Source organism: Mastigoproctus giganteus, chromosome 14 (assembly GCF_048544385.1).
Source record: "Mastigoproctus giganteus isolate SK-2022 chromosome 14, ASM4854438v1, whole genome shotgun sequence".
Lineage (NCBI taxonomy): Eukaryota > Metazoa > Arthropoda > Arachnida > Uropygi > Thelyphonidae > Mastigoproctus > Mastigoproctus giganteus.
The window spans coordinates 12787090-12805423 of record NC_143588.1 but is presented as its reverse complement, the minus strand read 5'-3'; the positions used below and the strand labels follow the sequence as shown (position 1 = coordinate 12805423).

Sequence of the window (18334 nt, the reverse complement as noted above, 5' to 3'; positions counted from 1 at the left end):
GGATCAAAGGGCAACACAAGTAATTATAGACCTTTTAGTTTAACTTCTGTTCAAGGAATATTAATGGAGGCACTGGTTAAAGAAGCACTGCAGGATCATCTAGAAAAGACTTCAGTTAGAGCTCGGGCACAGCATGGTTTTGTTAAGGGAAAGTCTTCCCTAACCAATTTGATTGGATACTATGATGTGGTCACAAAGGAACTGGATGCAGGGATTAACTTTGATATCATATATTTAGATCTTAGAAAGGCTTTAATACTTTTGCACATGGAAGACTGCTGCACAAATTGGCAGATTATGAGTAGTGTGGCATTGGAGGCAAATTGCTGCTAGGGATAAAGGGATGGTTGAGTGGGAGAAGACAGAGTCTTAATCAATGGATATACTGCTCATCGTGGACTAATGTTATTAATGGAGTCTCTCAGGGTTCAGTATTGGGTCCATTGTTGTTTTCTGTATTTATAAATGATATTGATGATGGTATATCATGCTTAATGTCCAAGTTTGCAGATGATACAAAAGTTGGCAGGGTTGTCAAGGACACTACTGACGCTATGCTGCTGCAACAGGATCTGGAAAGGTTGAGCAGATGGACTGAGAGGTGGCAAAGGAAGTTTAACATTGACAAATGTAAAGAACAACATTTGGGAAACAGCAACCCCAGAGCAAAGTATCAACTCTGTGGTACTACACTGAGTGGTAGAGAATGAAAAGGACCTGGGGGTAATTGTGCAGGCAGATATGAAGTTCTCTGAGCAGTGCAGACGGGCTGCAAGAGTAGCTCATATCAATGATGTCTCATATCATATCAATAGTCAAACCAATAAAACAAACTTATCTGTGAAAAGATCTTTTAGATCTAAAAGATGTAAAGACTTCCCAAACAATTCCTCATTCCCTTAATAAATATGTGGTCTCAGTTCCAACCTCAATGATGTCTATTTCACTTAGTCTGCCAAACCCAAATATTTTTTCTAACAGAATCCCATTTATTCACTGTATGATTCCTTTCACTTCAAAGACGATACTTGTGCATATGTCCACTCTGATATTCACTCTCAGAGACAGTAATTTGGAATCTCTTCTTTTCGATCTTCTCTTGCTTAAAATCAATCTACCACATTCTGTCAAATGAATATGCTGCCTCTATCATTCTCCCAACTCCACTTGGGACGCCTTGATTTCCTCTCTTTGAAAGCTGACTTTCTACAGTCCAACTCTCCTAACAGTAAGGTAATTTTCCTTGGTAAATTTCCATTTCCGTGTTCAACAACTCCAACTAGCTTCCATTTTCTAGTCTCATAGAACCAACTGGTTGAGATGTTGAGGCTTTTGCAATTACTAATGATCTTACACTGATTTTTCATTAACTTACCTGCCAAGATATCAGACAATCCTAACTATACAGCCAACACTCTTGATATTTTTTTCACAAACCCTTACAAATATATGCTCAAGGTTAGTGGTGCTTCAGGCACCTCAGATCACAACTTAGTGGTCTCTTCTCCATTGGAGACTTTCTCTGATGGCCATTCCCAACCTTGTGTTGTTTGATATTACAAGGATGCAAAATGGGATGATATGTGCATTTTTTTCTTCTTTTCCTTGGTGGGATTACTGTTTTAAGTTTTCTGATGTCAGTGTTTGTTCAGAACATGTCAGTGAAAGGATGAAATTCTTGTAGGGATGAAATCCTTTATTCACACATCATCTTAAAATCTTGTTCTTTATCTATTTTCTGACTACACCAAAGCACACAACAGTTGTAAACCATTTATTAATCAGTTCAACTAGATTTTGAACAGTCTAAGAGTAGAAAACTTGCTTCTTGTTTAAATGGTATTCGAGCATTCTGGTCTCTTGCCAAAGCTACTGGCCACAACTTTTGCCTATCTCTATTCCCACCTCTGTTAAAACCTGATGTTTCTGTTGCAACCTCAGCCAAAGATAATGCCAACCTGCTAGCTTTCTACTTTTCTTCTAACTCTTATATTCATGATCATGGTAAATTACCTCCTACCATTCCTAATACATTCCATTCAATGCCAACTGTGATCTTCTGTCAAAAGGATGTCGGAAGAATTTTGAACAGTCTTGATGCCAAGAAAGCTCAGGGTCCTGATGGTATTTTTCCACTGGTGCTCAAAAGCTTACTCCTGTTCTGGTGTTACCGTTTTTTTACATCCACTTTCTTATTCCACTGGTATTTTTCCATCTGCTGGAAATTTTCTCATATTCTACCAGTTTCTAAAAAACAGGGTAACAAATCCCTGCCATCCCAATTATTGTCCCATTATGCTTACTTCTACTTTTTCTAAAGTAATAGAAAAATTCATTAACCACCAACCCCTAAACTATCTACAAACCTTCCATCTGATCAATGATCTCTAGTATGGATTCCATTAGTGTTAATCCACTGGTGAAATACTGGTTAATGTTACCCATATATGGACAAATTCAATTGAAAAGTTTAGTGAATCTCAGGCAGTTGCTCTTGACATTTCAAAGGCCTTTGTTTGTGTTTGGTAAATAAGCTTCCATGTTATAGTTTGCCAACTTTTTTTTATAATTGATTATTCAGTTTTGTATCCAATTACTCACTGGGGTGATGGTAGATGGCTCTCTGTCTTTCAATTTCTCCACTAATGCTGCATTCCCCACGGTTCAGTTCTTTCTCCTACTATTTTCCTCTTATATATTAATGACCTTCTTCCATTGACCAAAAATCATATCCATAGTTTTGTTGATGACAGCACATTGCATTCCACTTTCCAGTTTAAAAAACCTTGCCCTTCACAAACAGGCTTCAACTTCTCAAATATCCACTACCAATTCTTTAAATGGTGATCTCTGGGTAATCCTCCAGTAGGGCAAAGATAATTTAAGCCATCTCTCCATTCTCTGTTTCATAGGCATACTGTTTCTGGTGCATGCCTTTTCTATAGATACTTCCGTGAGCACTGCTCTTCCGAATTGGCTTTTCTAATTCCTGAAACTCACAGAACCAACTTTTCTTCTTCCTCATTTATTCCTTCCACTTCTGTTTTTTTTTGGAATAATCTTCCTTCATACGCATTTCCTGAATATTATAATCAACAAAACTTCAAGTCTAATGTCAACAAGTATCTTCTTTAATTTTCTCAACCTTCAACCCCTGCATGGTACTAAGATGGTACTAAACCTCTTGTTTGGGGGTTTCATAAAAAAAAAAAAAAAAAAAAGAAAATTATTATTAAACACTCTTTATTTAATGCATTTTCAGAATGTTTAATTATTTAAAAAATTCACAATCTCTTTGCTAATAGAAACATAGTTGGTGTAACTGACCCTGTAAATGTACTAGTTTCATAAACTTATCAGATTGATACCAGCTAAATGGCTTTTTACTCTGTGTGTGTGTGTGTGTGTGTGTGTGTGTGTGTGTGTGTGTGTGTGTGTGTGTGTGTGTGTGTGTGTGTAAAACTGTAAAAATAATGTTTGTGTGCATGTGTAAGACTGTAAAAATAATGTTTAATAGTAAAAATAAAGAAAGAAAGAGTTGACCATGAACATAATAGGCTGCAAAAGCAATATCCAATAACATATCACATAATATATAGAGGCAATATGGGAGGGGGAAGCAAAAAATGAATGAAGAAAGAAATAAATAACAAACACAGAAGTAGATATTCCTTCCACTCTCCTTCCATTTCTACTTTTGTCTTCATTATTTATTTGTTTCTTTGCTCATTTTCCACTTTTTTTTATATTGCCTCTATATAGGTATATATAAACAGAAATATGTATGCATATGCAAGTCTGAAATCTCACACCATTAACTGTTTTATGAACTTCGAAAATGGAAGGGGAGTAATAGTTTCACTTTCTATTTTATGCTTATGTTTTTTTATTTGTATATGATCAAGGTTTTATTTTCTTGACAATTACATGTGTAAAAAAAGCTCATTTTAAAATTTTTCAAATTTTTATTAAAAACAAAAAATTATATATAATAATTAAATGCAATCCATTGGTGAAATGTTACACATCGGTGTACTACAGAAAGTATATATAATAATTAGTATCTATATAATATCGGTGTAGATACACCATAGATAACTCTTAAGAAACTACGATAGTAGTTTGTGTGAGAGGCATCATTTGCTCTATATCTCAATATTGTGCTCTTCCTTCACAACGAGTTGCCATGACTACCTCGAATAAGTAATGCTTCACTAATAGAGAAGACTATTGTTACTTATTCTCAGTGAGTACCACCACCCAGATGTACCTGCAATACTAGGGTACCTGCCCACCCACCAATGATAGGCCAATAGCTTTGAAATGGTGCCGCCTGGGTGGTGGTACTCACTGAAAATAAGTAACAATAGTCTTCTCTATTAGTGAAACGTTACTTATTCGAGGTTGTGCATGGCAACTTGTTGTGAAGGAAGAGCACAATATGAGACAGAGCAAATGATGCCTCCCACACAAACTACCATCGTAGTTTCCTAAGAGTTATCTATGGTGTATCTACACCGATATTATATAGATATTAAACTTTTACTCTTAACGTATTATGCCTTGTTGCATTTAGTTATTTTAAATAATAATTAGTACAGTTCATTACATACTGAGTTGAAATGTTCGATAAGCATGTAAATAGAATTATTCAATTTTATTTATATCATGCACAGGAAAAATTACAAAAGTATTCAAGCTTACAAAAATTTCAAATTTATAAAATTACAAAAAGAGAGAGGAGACAGGCATAATGGCAGCAAGTTTTACCTTTCAAGCATCATTGCCAGAATTAACTCTCCAGCTGATAAGCACACTGCTGCGGAAGTTGATGGCTGTGGAGAATTAGACGGGATTTTTTCCAACACATCACAAAATTTCTCTGCAGCTGCAGAATCGGCACTGGCGACTCCTCCACATACTTTAATGTTTTGGAAACTAGCACGATGCTTGAAACTATTAAACTACCCATTGCTTGCCACAAACTTGGCTTGGGGTTCGCTGTACTTATCGTTATCTTCATAAATATGCAAGGCAATGGTCAGGCCACACCTTGAGTACTGGGTAATTGTGCTGTGAGATATGAAGTTCTCTGAGCAGTGTAGATGGGGGTAATTGTGCAGTCAGATATGAAGTTCCCTGAGCAGTGTAGATGGGCTGCCAGAGCAGGTCATGGAGTTCTGTCAATGATATATTGGAAATTTTCTAGTAGAGACAAGGAGGTGATTATTCCCTTATATATGGCAATGGTCAGGCCACACCTTGAGTATTGCGTACAGGTCTAGTGGCCTCATTTTAGGAAGAATGTAGAGTTGCTAGAATGAGTACAAAGAAGGGCAACAAGATTGGTGAGGGGGAATAAAGGAGTGCTCTTACCAAGAAAAAAAAAGTTCTGCAAATTGCAGGGCCTGGAGAGTAGGCACCTGTGAGGTGATCTGATTGAGGTGTATAAGGACTTGAATGGGTTGAGCAAGCTGAATGCTGATGGGATTCTTCCTCTTGTTGTTGTTTTTTTTTTTTTTTTTTTTAGGAGCATTAGCAACTAAGGCCACATTGCTCCAGGGTATTTGTCTAATTAAGAAGCATGTGCTACACACTGCTGCTCCTGCATACCTTGGTACGGAGGCGCCTTCTGCCTCTTGTAATAAGTAATCATTGTAATAAGTAAATTGCTCAGACTTCAGACTAAGAACCTGAGGAGGCACAGTTTCAAATTGAGGAAATATAGTTGTAGAAGAGATGTGTGAAAATTTGCCTTTAGTCAGCGGGTGGTTGATTGGTGGAACAGGCTTCCATCTTTTGTTGTGGAAGCTAATAGCCTAAATAAATTTAAGGCTGAGTTGAACAGGCATTTGGAATGAATGGAGGGGTGAAATGGAAGGGGTTTTTTTTTTTTTTTTTTGGCTGTTGCTGCATAAGCTTGCTTTCTTGCATCGTATGGCTCTACTAATGCTAATGCTAAATACTTCTTGCTTGAATGGCCATTAGATTCAGGGGCACTTGCTTCTGAATCTGATTTTCCATCCATATTATTAATAGCTTTTCCATTTTCGATATAGCACCTGAATGCTGTTTTGTGATCACTGTTGGGGCAGACTGGCCCTAGTATGAAATATGTTGATCCTTTAACATGTTCTTTTATACATGCACTGTCCCTTAAAATAGTATTCACTGTTGAAGCAGCGAGACCTAATTCCAGGCAATAGATGACAAACTTTGTCCTGCTTTGTACAGGGGATCCTCATTATCCGAGGATAATTGGTTCCAGAAAATTCCACTTAAAACAGGGACCAATTTTTGTAATGTTTATTATTTAAATAAAACTAAATGCAACTAGGCATAATATTTTAAGATTCTATATCTATATAATATCTGTGTAGATACACCATAGACAATTCTTAAAGAAAAACTAAGAAGATAGTAGTGTGAAAGGAATCATTTAATCTATATCTCATATTGTGCTCATCCTTCACAACGAGCTGCCCATGTATTGCATTTCCTCGAATAAGTAACGCTTCACTAATAGAGAAGACTATCGTTACTTATTCTATGTGGGCACCACCACCCAGACAGCACCATTTCAAAGCTAGTTGGCTTTTCATCAGTGAGTGGGGCAGATACCCTGGTATTGCAAATGAAGCCTTACTAATTCAAAGTAGTGCAATACATGGGCAACTCGTTGTGAAGGATGGGTAGAGATGGTCTATCTACACTGATATTATATTGTAATGTTTATTATATACTTGTACATGGTAAAAAATGTATGAAGGAACTGAAAGATGAGAAAATTATTTTATTAGACATTTTTTATTATAATACTTATAATACATTGTTACACAATGAGTTGCACAAAGTTTATTGAAGTTGCACTATTTTTTAATTGTACAAATAAAGAATGAATCCACAGTTGTTCGTGTTTTTTTTTTTTTGTCATAGTTTTTCAGATAAAACTGTGTTGTAGTTATGTCTTTAACTTTGCACTTAACATCTGTTGCACGATCATGAAGAAGATCGTTCTCACAAAAAATATCCAAGTGCTTGGTCAGTTTTCTCAAGGGAAAAAGCTTTAATTCTTCAAATTTTAAATCCTTGTAACTGTGTGGATTCAGATACTAGGGACCTCCCTGTAATTTTTAATTAATCAATTTTGTTTCATTTCGTTTCCTAGCATTGCCAGCACTTGCACTTTCCGTTGGTCACTTTCCCTTCATCATTGTAATAAGTAAATTGGAATGAAGAGAAGATTGCAAATGCAATAACATCAAGTTTACTACCCGTTTATAATTAGATGCACTAACAGAAAAGCCCAATAAACTGGAAAGTGCAATTTCTTTTATTGTTTTATGGTAGTGACCTCCATATATTTGTTTTAGAAAAATATCACAAAGGCATTCAAAATTGATTCTTATAATGGAACATATTATAATGATAAAAGTGTAGAGCAATTTCCATTATAAAAACGATCTTTTAGAGTAGTGGTGCTCAACCTGTGTGCTGTGGAACATTAGTGTGCACAGAGTATGCTTCAAGTGTTCTGCGAAAAATACAAATTTAAAAAAAAATAGTAAATCTTTAGTGGCACCCTGTTTAAAAAATTAAACAGGGTGCCACTCCAGAATGCTTGAATACATCCTGAATTAGTGGTGTAACATAACATAACATAATCTTTTTTTCACTGTAGTGCTAATCATTAATTAGTTGAATCCATCCTGCATTGGCGGCATAACTAACCTAACCTTTTTTTTTTTTTTCACTGGAGTTGCATCTTCTTCAAAAGTTAGCAAAAAAATTTATAAATCTAAGTTTTATAATGAAAATTAATTTTCGTTTTGTTTGTTTTATATAATTATGTTAATTTTTTACATATTAAATATTTTTTAATATGTAAAAAAAACATAAAAAAGAACATACATAAAATATTTCTTTTAAATATTTTATGTATGTTCAAAAAAAAGACATTAAAAGCATTTTAAACAAATAATAATTGCATTATTGAATATACCCAACAGAATCCTGAAATAATAAATTTTAGTGTGCCACAAAATTTTAGTGTCTTTTATAAAGGTGTGCTGCAAAATTTTAGTCTTTAAAAGTGTGTTGTAGCAACGAAAAAGTTGAGAAACACTGTTTTAGAGAGATAAATAGCTTAGTTATATAGCGAAAATTTCAACTTCCGAGGTCTTGGAACGAATTACGAAAAAAAAAAAAAAAAACACTGTGTTATTGGGTTCACATTACAATATTTTCACGATACCTCCATTTATTCCTATGTGATGCAAAATATGTTTCCATGATATTTTTTAAGTTTGCACCAGCTGGCAAAAACTTACGTAAAGTCGAATTTCCATATATTGCCCTAAAATTTGGCTTACATGCATATAAATGTTTGTAATTTAATATATTCATGCTTATTTTATTTTAAAATAATGAAATATATGACAATAGATGATACAAACATTGGCAGGTTTAATAACAGTAAAAAGGGTACAGTACTGCAACAAGATCTAGAAGGATTAGGCAGATGGGCTGAGAAGTAGCAACTAAAGTTTAACATTGACAAATGCAAGATAATGTATATGGGTAGCAGTAATCTCAGAATAACATACCAACTGCATGATACCACACTGAAAATAATGGAAAACATAAAGACCTGGGGGTAACTGTGCAGTTAGATACGAAGTTTTCTGAGCAGTGCAGACATGCTGCCATGGAGTTTTGTCAATGTTATACGGGAACCTTGCTAGCAGGGTTAAAGAGGTGATTATCCCACTGTACAAGGCAATGATTAGACCACAAATTGAGTACTGCATACAGGTCTGGAGGCTTCACTTTAGGAAGTGATGTTGATCTGCCGGAATGGGTAAAGAGAAGATTGGTAAAGGAAATGAAAGGGTGGTGTCACCAAGAAAAGTTTCAATTCTGCAAATTGCAGTGTCATCTGTGAGGCATCTGTGAGGTGATCTGATTGAGTTGTTTAAGGCTTTGAATGAATTGAGCGAGCTCAATTCACTGATGGCATTCTTCCTCTTGCTCAGACTACACATATGAGGGAGTATAAATTCAAACTGGGAATGAATGGTTGCAAGATAGATGTGCAGAGGTTTGTCTTCGGCCTGCAGATAGTTGATTGTTGGAATAAACTCCATCTGTTGTTGTGGGAGTGAGTAGTTTGAAAAATTAAAGGAAGAACTAAAGAAATTATTAGAGGATGGACAGATGATGTAGACTTTTTTTTTTTTTTTTTGGCTGATGCTTTATAAACTTGCATTCTTGCATCATATGCCACTACTAATAATAACAATAATAATAATAAATAATACTTATACACTTGGATTAAGCAGGGTTGTGTAATCATGTTTTTATCATTAAAATAATGTGAGAATTATTCAAATTTAAATTTTGGCACACATCTTCAAAAATTTAAGAAAATAAACAAACAACAAAAAAGCAGTAAACTAATTCTTCTCTGTGTTTTTCACTCTAAACAAAGAGGATCAGGAAATTTACAAAGTTTATACAGTAGATTCTCGATTTTCCGGGATAGATGGCAAAAAAACAAATTCCAGATAATCGATTTCCCGGTTAATCCAAAAATACAAAAGTCCCTGACATACATAAGAGATATGTTCCAGGACTTCTTACTTCGTCGAGTTTTATGTAATTCGGGAATGACTAATAACATATTGCTACTATATTATTATTGACAAATCTGAATTCCACGTGATACTTGTTAATGTTTTGCCATTTTCATACATCCTTATTAGTTTAATTTTCTGAACCAAATCGATGGCTTTCCTTTTGTTGGTAGATTTACTAGTACCGCTGTCACTTATTCTCTTAGTCGGCACCATAATAACGGTCGAAATGAAATTTTCTGAAAAGAACTTCACAGGGTTAACCGAAAATGCAACTCTTTTGCGTTTACCCATCATTTTCGCGATTTCTAAACAAATAAAAAAAAAATTACCATAAAAAACTTCTGATATCCCTGACATAAATAACGAAACAAAATTTGTCCTTTTGTGCTGCAACGGAACACAATAATCAACGCGATGCACTAAAAACAAACTAAACGTTTGGTCTCTTTTTTTTTTTTGAGCGGCGGATGCGAAGACATCGGGAATTGCAAGATAATAGGTACACTAATCTCCTAATGACGACTTATAATGCCGGTTGCTTGTGACTTATTTACGACTTGCAAAATATCTGTTTATACCTATTCTAGTTATTACTTGAATTTTTTGATTTCTGGTTGATTTTTTTTTTTTTAATTTGGAGTCTTGAAGTGTCCCAGTTAATCCGATCTCAGTTAATCGAGAGGCTGCTGTATATATATTTATTTACCCACATTTTAACTACTAGTTTATATATTTTCATCTACCTACATTTAAAATTACAAATTGCATACAATTTGCTTTAAAGAAGACAAGGACTGACCTCATTATGAACTCACTCTCTCTCTCTCTCTTCCCCCCCCCCTCGCATTTCAAGTTGTTGTTGTTATTTGGTTTTTAGGAGCATTAGCAACTAAGGCCATATTGCTCCGGGATATGCGGTGGTCATTCCCTGAATGACCTTTCCGCATCCTCCGTATTTGGTGGTGACGGGCTCGAACCCCGGTCTAATCAAGAAGCGTGTGCTACGCACTGCTGCTCCTTCCCACCTGGCTACGGAGGCGCCTCGCATTTCAAGTATTGTATCAAAAAATATAAAATTTTAGCATATATACTTACGGTTCTGGAGTGTAGAAAGGGTCAGAGCTATGTCTAATATACTGAGTGCAATGAAATATTCGGAATGCTAGTCCTGCTAGAAAATCCCGTGATGACAAATATCCTGCTACAGGACGAAGTTGAAATCCAGTACGCTCTATTTAAATAAGCAAAATAATAAAAACTTCCAACCAAGCAAGAAAAGGAAATATCTCATTCCATTTACATATAAACAACAAAAAAAGAAATTCTATTTTAAACTAATGAAGATTCTGTTAATTAATAGAGCTTATGTCAACCCTGTTTCAGGATAAGAGTAAAATCATGGGCTCATGGCCTTAGATTTCTTGGCTATTCTAAGGCTACACTGTTGTCTGTGGAAGTAACAGTTTTTTAATGTGAATATTTTAATTTCAGATAGCAAGGGAAAAAAAGATATAGGAAGTGATGGCATAAAGAATATAAGAGAAAATGGAGAAAAGATTTTTTTCCTCTGTGTTTTTACACCTCAACTGTTTTTATGCAGTCCCAGCAAAAAGTTAATTACTTCTATTCTCAAACAAAACATGGAGCATCATGTTGACCTTAATGGAAATTACTCACTCACTTTTAAGGACTCAGAAAAGCATCACTTTAAGGGAGGTTTCACTTTGGATGCTGAGCAAATAATGAATTACAGAAAGTAATATTTTGCTACACTTTGCTACACTCATCCCATTTTCTTTTCTTTATCAAATGATCCATATGTGATAATTCTGAGACATAGGGGAATTCACAAGAGAACCACTACCTTTATCAATCAGTTTCTTCTTAGTATTGAGTTAGGAAAAGGCTCATTCAACAAGATTAGTGAATGGAACAAAGGGTTGCTCTTACGAAGAAAGGCTTAAGTTTTGCAAATTACAGTGTCTGGAGACTAGGCGCCTGTGAGGTGATCTGATAGAGGTGTATAAAGCCTTGAATGGTTTGAGCATGCTCAATGCTAATGGGATTCTTCCTCTTGCTCAGAATAATCACCTGAGAGGGCATAAATTCAAATTGAGGAAAGACAGATGTAGGATAGATGTGCAGAAATTTGCCTTTTGTAGGATAGACGCGTGCGGAAATTGTATCAAAAAATATAAAATTTCAGCATATATACTTACGGTTCTGGAGTGTAGAAGGTTGGTGGAACAGACTTCCATCCCTTGTTGTGGAAATTGATAGCCTAAATAAATTTAAGGCTCGGCTGCACAGGAATTTCGCATGAACGGAGGGGTGAAATGGGAGTGGTTTTTTTTTGGCTGATGCTGCATAAGCTTGCTTTCTTGCATCATATGCCTCTACTAATGCTAATGCTGCCAGCATAGAATCTGTGTGGTGTAAGTTAGTTGGAAGCAAAAGGTATAATAACAGCAGGAGAAATCTACAGACAAGATGGTTGTGTTGTTTGTTGTTTGTTATTTGGTTTTTAGGAGCATTAGCAACTAAGGCCATATTGCTCTGAGGATATGCGGTGGTCATTCCCTGACCTTTCCACATCCTCTGTATTTGGTGGTCATGGGCTCGAACCCTGGTCTAATCTAATCGAACCCCGGTCTAATCAAGCGTGTGCTACGCACTGCCACTCCTGCCCACCTGGCTACAGAGGCACCACAAGAAGGTTGTGAAGAGTATAATGAGAGTCTCTACATGCAGATGGAATGGGCAAGCAAGTGTGAATTTCTTATTATGAGTGACCTCGATCTGCCCCTAATTGATTAGAATAAGTGAAAGGGAAGCACATCATGGGAAACAAAATTTTTAAATAAACTAGATGGTTATTATTTATTATCAGCATGTTAGAGAAAATACTAGGGCTAAAAATATTTGAGACCTCAAAATTAGTCCTGAATCAGATGACATCACAGGCTTAGAGTAGAGGAACCATTGGCAGGTATTGATCACAGTCACTAATTTTGAAAAATGAAGAAGGATGTTGCAGTAGTTAGATGTAAATGTTAGATGCATAAGTTTTAATTTTAGAAAAGGAGATTATGGCAGTTTAAGGTCCTATGGTATGTATTAATTAGGTGGATTGCAGAGGGATAGTGAATACATTAGAATCATGGAATACCCTCAAACAATAATCACAGAAGCCAAAACGCAAATATACCACTAAGAAAATATAGCATGAAGAGAATGCCGGGATGGATGAATACTGAGATGGCCAGTGTAATAGAACAGAAAAAAAACAGCATGGGAAAGTTATTATAGAGCAATGAAAAGTATACTGACGCCTACCTGTGGTAATAGTACCACAGATAAGATTAGGGAGGCTAGGATGAATATAAAAAAGCACTGGCTAAGAGAGCAAAAAATGGGGACAAGGAATTTTCCATGTATGTGAATACAAAGATTTCAAAATGTAAGAGCAATTAAGCACAGTTTTTCCTACTTTAAATACCCTTGTTTAAATATAAGTTCAATATCATACTTTTATTGTAGGAAATCTTGACCCGATGCTCAGATCAAACTAATCCGATTAATGTAATATAAAATCTTTAAGTATTAAAATCTTTAAAACCACGAACATATCCCTATTGAAGGGATATGTAGTGAATACAAAGAAGAAGAAAATGAATCAGATTGGACATTTGTGCACTGGGCGTGGGAAAGTCTTAGATAACCCAACTGATGTTGCTGATGAACTGAATAGGTACTTTTCATCAGCCTTTACTGACAAAAGAAAGATTGTTTATGCTGAAGAGAAGCTGTGCGAGTGGGGGCTGGGCCATTTGAAATTAGTGATTTCAAAATTATAGATGATTGTTTGTTAGAAAAATTTGAAGCCTAAAGGCAAGTAAGGCTTCTGGAGTTGATGGCATATACCCAGTAGTTTTTAGGGAGGTGGCCAGAGAGTGTATTGAACCACTGAAATTAATTATAACAGCATCTTTGGACTTGGGAGACATTCTACTACTACTACTTAGTCACATGGTGGAAGGAAGCCTGAGGCTTATGCTGCACCAGCCAAAAAAAAAAAAATTCCCAAGTTACCCTGTGAGAGACAGCGAGAAGTAGAAGGGAATCACCAAGAAAGAGAAGAATAATGATATCCAGATCAAGACCCTGGGTATTCAATATAATGATTAGCATTAGCATTAGTAGAGGCATAAAATGCAAGAAAGCACGCTTATGGCAGAATCAGCCAAAAAAAAAAAAAAAAATCCCATTTCACCCCTGGGATTCGTTCCAAATGCCTATTCAGCTCAGCCTTTATTTAATTTATTTTAATTATGACATGATACTCACACAGCCAGTTCTAGCCTAAATTTATTTAGGCTATCAACCTCCACAACAAAATATGGAAGTCTGTTACACCAATCAACTATCCACTGGCTAAAGGCAAATTCTGGCACATCTATTCTACAACTGTCTTTCCTCAATTTGAATCTGTGCCCCCTCAGGTTCTTAATCTGAGCAAGAGGAAGAATCCCATCAGCATTCAGCTTGCTCAACCCATTCAAAGCCTTATACACCTCAATCAGATCATCTCGCAGGTGCCTACTCTCCAGGTGCTGCAATTAGCAGAACTCAAGCCTTTCTTGGTAGGAGCACCATTTGTTCCCCTCAATAATCTTGTTGCCCTTCTTTGTACTCGTTCTAGCAGCTCTACATCCTTCCTAAAATGAGGCCTCCAGACCTGTACTCAGTACTCTAGGTGTGGCCTGACCATTGTCTTGTATAATGGGATAATCACCTCCCTGTCCCTGCTAGCAAAATTCCTATATATCATTGACAAGACTCCATGACCTGCCCTGGCAGCCCATCTCCACTGCTCAGCAAACTTCATATTTGACTGCACAATTACCCCCAGGTCTTTTTCACTTTCCACAGAAGGATATCCTTGCCATTTGTCAGCCCATTTGCCTAACTTATCTAGATCCAGTTGGAGTAGGATACTGTCTTTACTGTCGTTAACAACCCTGCCAACCTTCATATCATCTGCAAACTTGGACATTAAACCTGATATACCTTCATCAATATCATTGATAAATATACATACAAAACAACAATGGGCCCAACACCGAACCCTGGGAAACTCCATTAATAACATTTGTCCACAAAGAGCAGTATCCATTGATTACCAGTCTCTGTCGTCTCCCACTCAACCATCCCTTTAAACATTGTAGCAATTTAACCTTAATGCCATACCTCTCCAATTTGTACAGCAGTCTTCCATGTGCAACAGTATCAAAAGCTTTCCGGAAATCCAAGTATATGTAATCAAAATTATTTTTGGGATTCAGTTCCTTTGTGGCCACATCATAGTATCCAATGATTAAGCCACATCTTGAGAAATGAATAGAGATTACAGATCTGAAAGCCTCATTTTACTAAGGATGCATATCTATTGGCATGTATGTGGGAAAAGAGCAACAATATTAGTTGAGACCACAGAAGGATACCCTTACCAATAAAGAATTTGGTTCTGAAAATTGCAGCTTCTGGAAAAGAGGCATCTCCATGGAGACCAGATTGAAGTGTTTAAGGCTTTAAATGGATTGAATAAATTAAATGCTGATCACATCCTAACTTTTTCTCAGACACTAGACTCTACAGAAGGTATGCATGCCAGTATAGAATCAGTGTGGCGTGAATTAGTTGGAAGCAAAGATATAATGAGAGTAAGTGATCACATCCTGTACTTGCAAATGGAGTGAGTTGGTGAGCATGGGTAAATGTCTTATTATGGGTGATTTCAATTTGTCCTTAACCAAATAGAAAATGGGAGGGAAACTCACAAATAGGGAACAAAATTTTTAAATCAACTAGGTGATTATTATTTGTATCTGCATGTTAAGGAAAGTACTAGTGGCCAGAATATTCTACCTTTTATCATCACTCATAAAAAAAAGATAATATCACATGGCTGACAGTACTGAAGTGATTACAGCATTTCAGCTGGAAGAATAGAGGGGACAGAAGTCGTTAAAGGCAAAGGAATGGGTTTTAATTTCATGAAAAGAGATTATGACAGCTTAAGGTACTACACAACCTCTATCGGCTAAGGTAAAGAAAGCCTGCATGAGAAGCATGCAAAAGTTTGATGAAATTTACCGGTAAAAGCACTTTGCTGTAACGACATTTGTATTGTTGCTCGCTTGGTAAACAGACCATGGGTGTTGTCGGTCAGGAGTAGAAATTGAATCCCATGGGAGATTGAAACCTTCCCGAAGTGGAGGGGGTAACCTGACCTTTTTTTCTTTAGAATCACTGGTGGACTAGGGGATAAATTGTTTATTAAGAAAAAAAAAAAAAGGGAAGCCCACACCAGAAGCATGGCAATTTTTGAAAAAGTTTACTGGTGAAACTACCTTACAAACATTTTTTACGACGCCAGAACTTCCAATATGACTCTGTTCGTGATTCAATTAGTTAATTCAATTAGTGATTCTAAAGAAAAAAGGTCAGGTTACCCCCCTTCACTTTGGGAGGGTTTCAAGCTCCCTGTGGGATTCAACTTCTACTCCAGACCGATAACACCCACCATCTGTTTACGGAGCAAGCAACAATACAAATGCCGTTACGGCAAAGTGCTTTTACCAGTAAATTTCATCGAATTTTTGCGTGCTTCTCGTGCAGGCTTTCTTTACCTTAGCCCCTCTATCATCTGACAGAGAGCAAATTAATTAGAATTATGGAATACCTTTAAGCAATAGTCAGAGAAGCAATGAATGCATATATGTAATTAAGAAAATTTAGCATTAAATGTTGAGTCTTTTGATGCAAGAAAGCAAGCTTATTGAGCATCAGCCAAAAAAATAAATAAATAAATAAAAATAAAAAATGAAAAAAAAACCCCTTCCCATTTCACCCATCCGGTCACTCCAAATGTTTGGAGTGACCGGATGGGTGAAATGATGGATGGGTGACTGGATGGGTGAAATTTATTTAAGCTATCAACTTCCACAACAACAGATGGAAGTCTGTTCCAGCAATCGACTACCTGCTGGCTAAAAGCAAACTTCCGCACTATTCTACAACTGTCTTTCCACAATTAGAATCTATGCCCCCTCATGTTCTTAATAAGCATGAGGAGGATGCTGAGATAGATGAATAACGAACTAGCCAAGAAAGTTACAGAGCAATGAAAAGTAATGAATCACATAAAAGCTGTAAGTTGATCAATAGCAGTATCACAGAAAGAGGTGGGCTGGCAAGGGCAGATAATGAAAAATTACTGAAAAAGACAGCAAAGAATGGAGACGAGTTTTTTTTTTTTTTTTCATACATGCGAATAAAAAGAAGAAAACAATGAAGTAGAATGGCCTCTTGTGTTGTGTGTGTGTGTGTGTGTGTGTGTGTGTGTGTGTGGGACAAGTAACAGATTACCCAGCTTATGTTTCAGATGAATTGAATAGGTACTTTGCATCAATATTTACTGTAAAAAAAATAAATCAATATTTACAGATGAAAGAATCATTCATAGTGAAGAGAAGGTGTGTTAGTGAAGCTGGGAAGAATGAAATGTTCAATACTAAAATTACAGATGATTACTTATTAGAAAAAACATTCAACATAAAGGCAAGGAAAACTTATACCCTGTAATTTTGAAGGAGATGGCAAGAGAGAGCAAAATGAAATGAACCACTAAGGTTAATTATGAGGGGCTCATTAGATTCAAGAAGTTCTAATGTATTACCAATACATAAATTAGGTCCTAAGGTGATGAGCAGAGGGTAACTACTGACCAGTCAGTAGTTACCCTCTGCACTCTTTAGAAAATTATTTTACTCTTATAAAATGGAAAAGAAATTCCATTTATGTACAAATGACCCTAGACATGGTTTTATAAAGGGAAAATCATGTTGGCAAAGGTAAAGAAAGACAACATGAGAACCACAGCAAACTACGTGAAACTTACCAGACAAACTGGTTTTCCGCTACCGCAGTTTCTCCCTACATTTTCAGTAAACAGACGATGCATGTTATCGTAGCAGCAGTAGAAGTTAAGAACATTATATTGATTGCCACATAGACGCGACAGACTATGTATAGATTGGTGTGTGAACACAATAGAAGATAACATCATAGCGTTAAATGATTGACTGATGTAATGATACACATATATATAAAGAAGCTTTCTTTCTTTTCCTATTATTTCTTAGCCTAACATTTAAGAATGTTATTGTTACACCTGAATTAGTGGTGTAAACTAACCTAACCTTTTTTTCACTAGCCAAAAATGAAAGTCTATTAAAAAACCCACACAATTAAAAAATGCAGATAGTCTGGAGTGCACATTCTGTTCTAAATTTAGCCGAAACCGGTAAACCTTTTCCTTTTTTCCTAATCTTTGTCAATCAATATATCGTTCTCGACTTCTACTGCTGCTGCTGCTGATAACATGCACTGTCTGTTTACCGAGAATACAAGAAGAAACTGTGGTAGTGGCAAACCAGTTTGTCCGGTAAGTTTGCCATGGTTCTCTTTACCTTAGCTATCATGTTTAACTAACCTAGTTATCTATTTTGACAGTTACTCATGAGATGGATGTAGGAAATAATTTCAACATTATTTGAATTGAAGTAAATATTTGATTCAGTCCCTTGTGAAATGTTATTGCATAACCCAGAATGTGTTGGGATCATGAGCAA

The 18334-nt window shown here is 36.0% G+C and overlaps 1 protein-coding gene across 1 annotated transcript in view; it reads right to left on the bottom strand.

Annotated features, from left to right (window-relative positions):
* LOC150074982 (tryptophan 5-hydroxylase 1-like) overlaps positions 1–18334 on the bottom strand; it is a 211846-nt gene that overhangs the window by 54845 nt on the left and 138667 nt on the right. The window contains exon 9 of the mRNA XM_090388978.1: positions 10734–10869. Coding sequence (XP_090245104.1) covers positions 10734–10869 — 136 coding nt within the window. The remainder of the gene's footprint in view (positions 1–10733; positions 10870–18334) is intronic.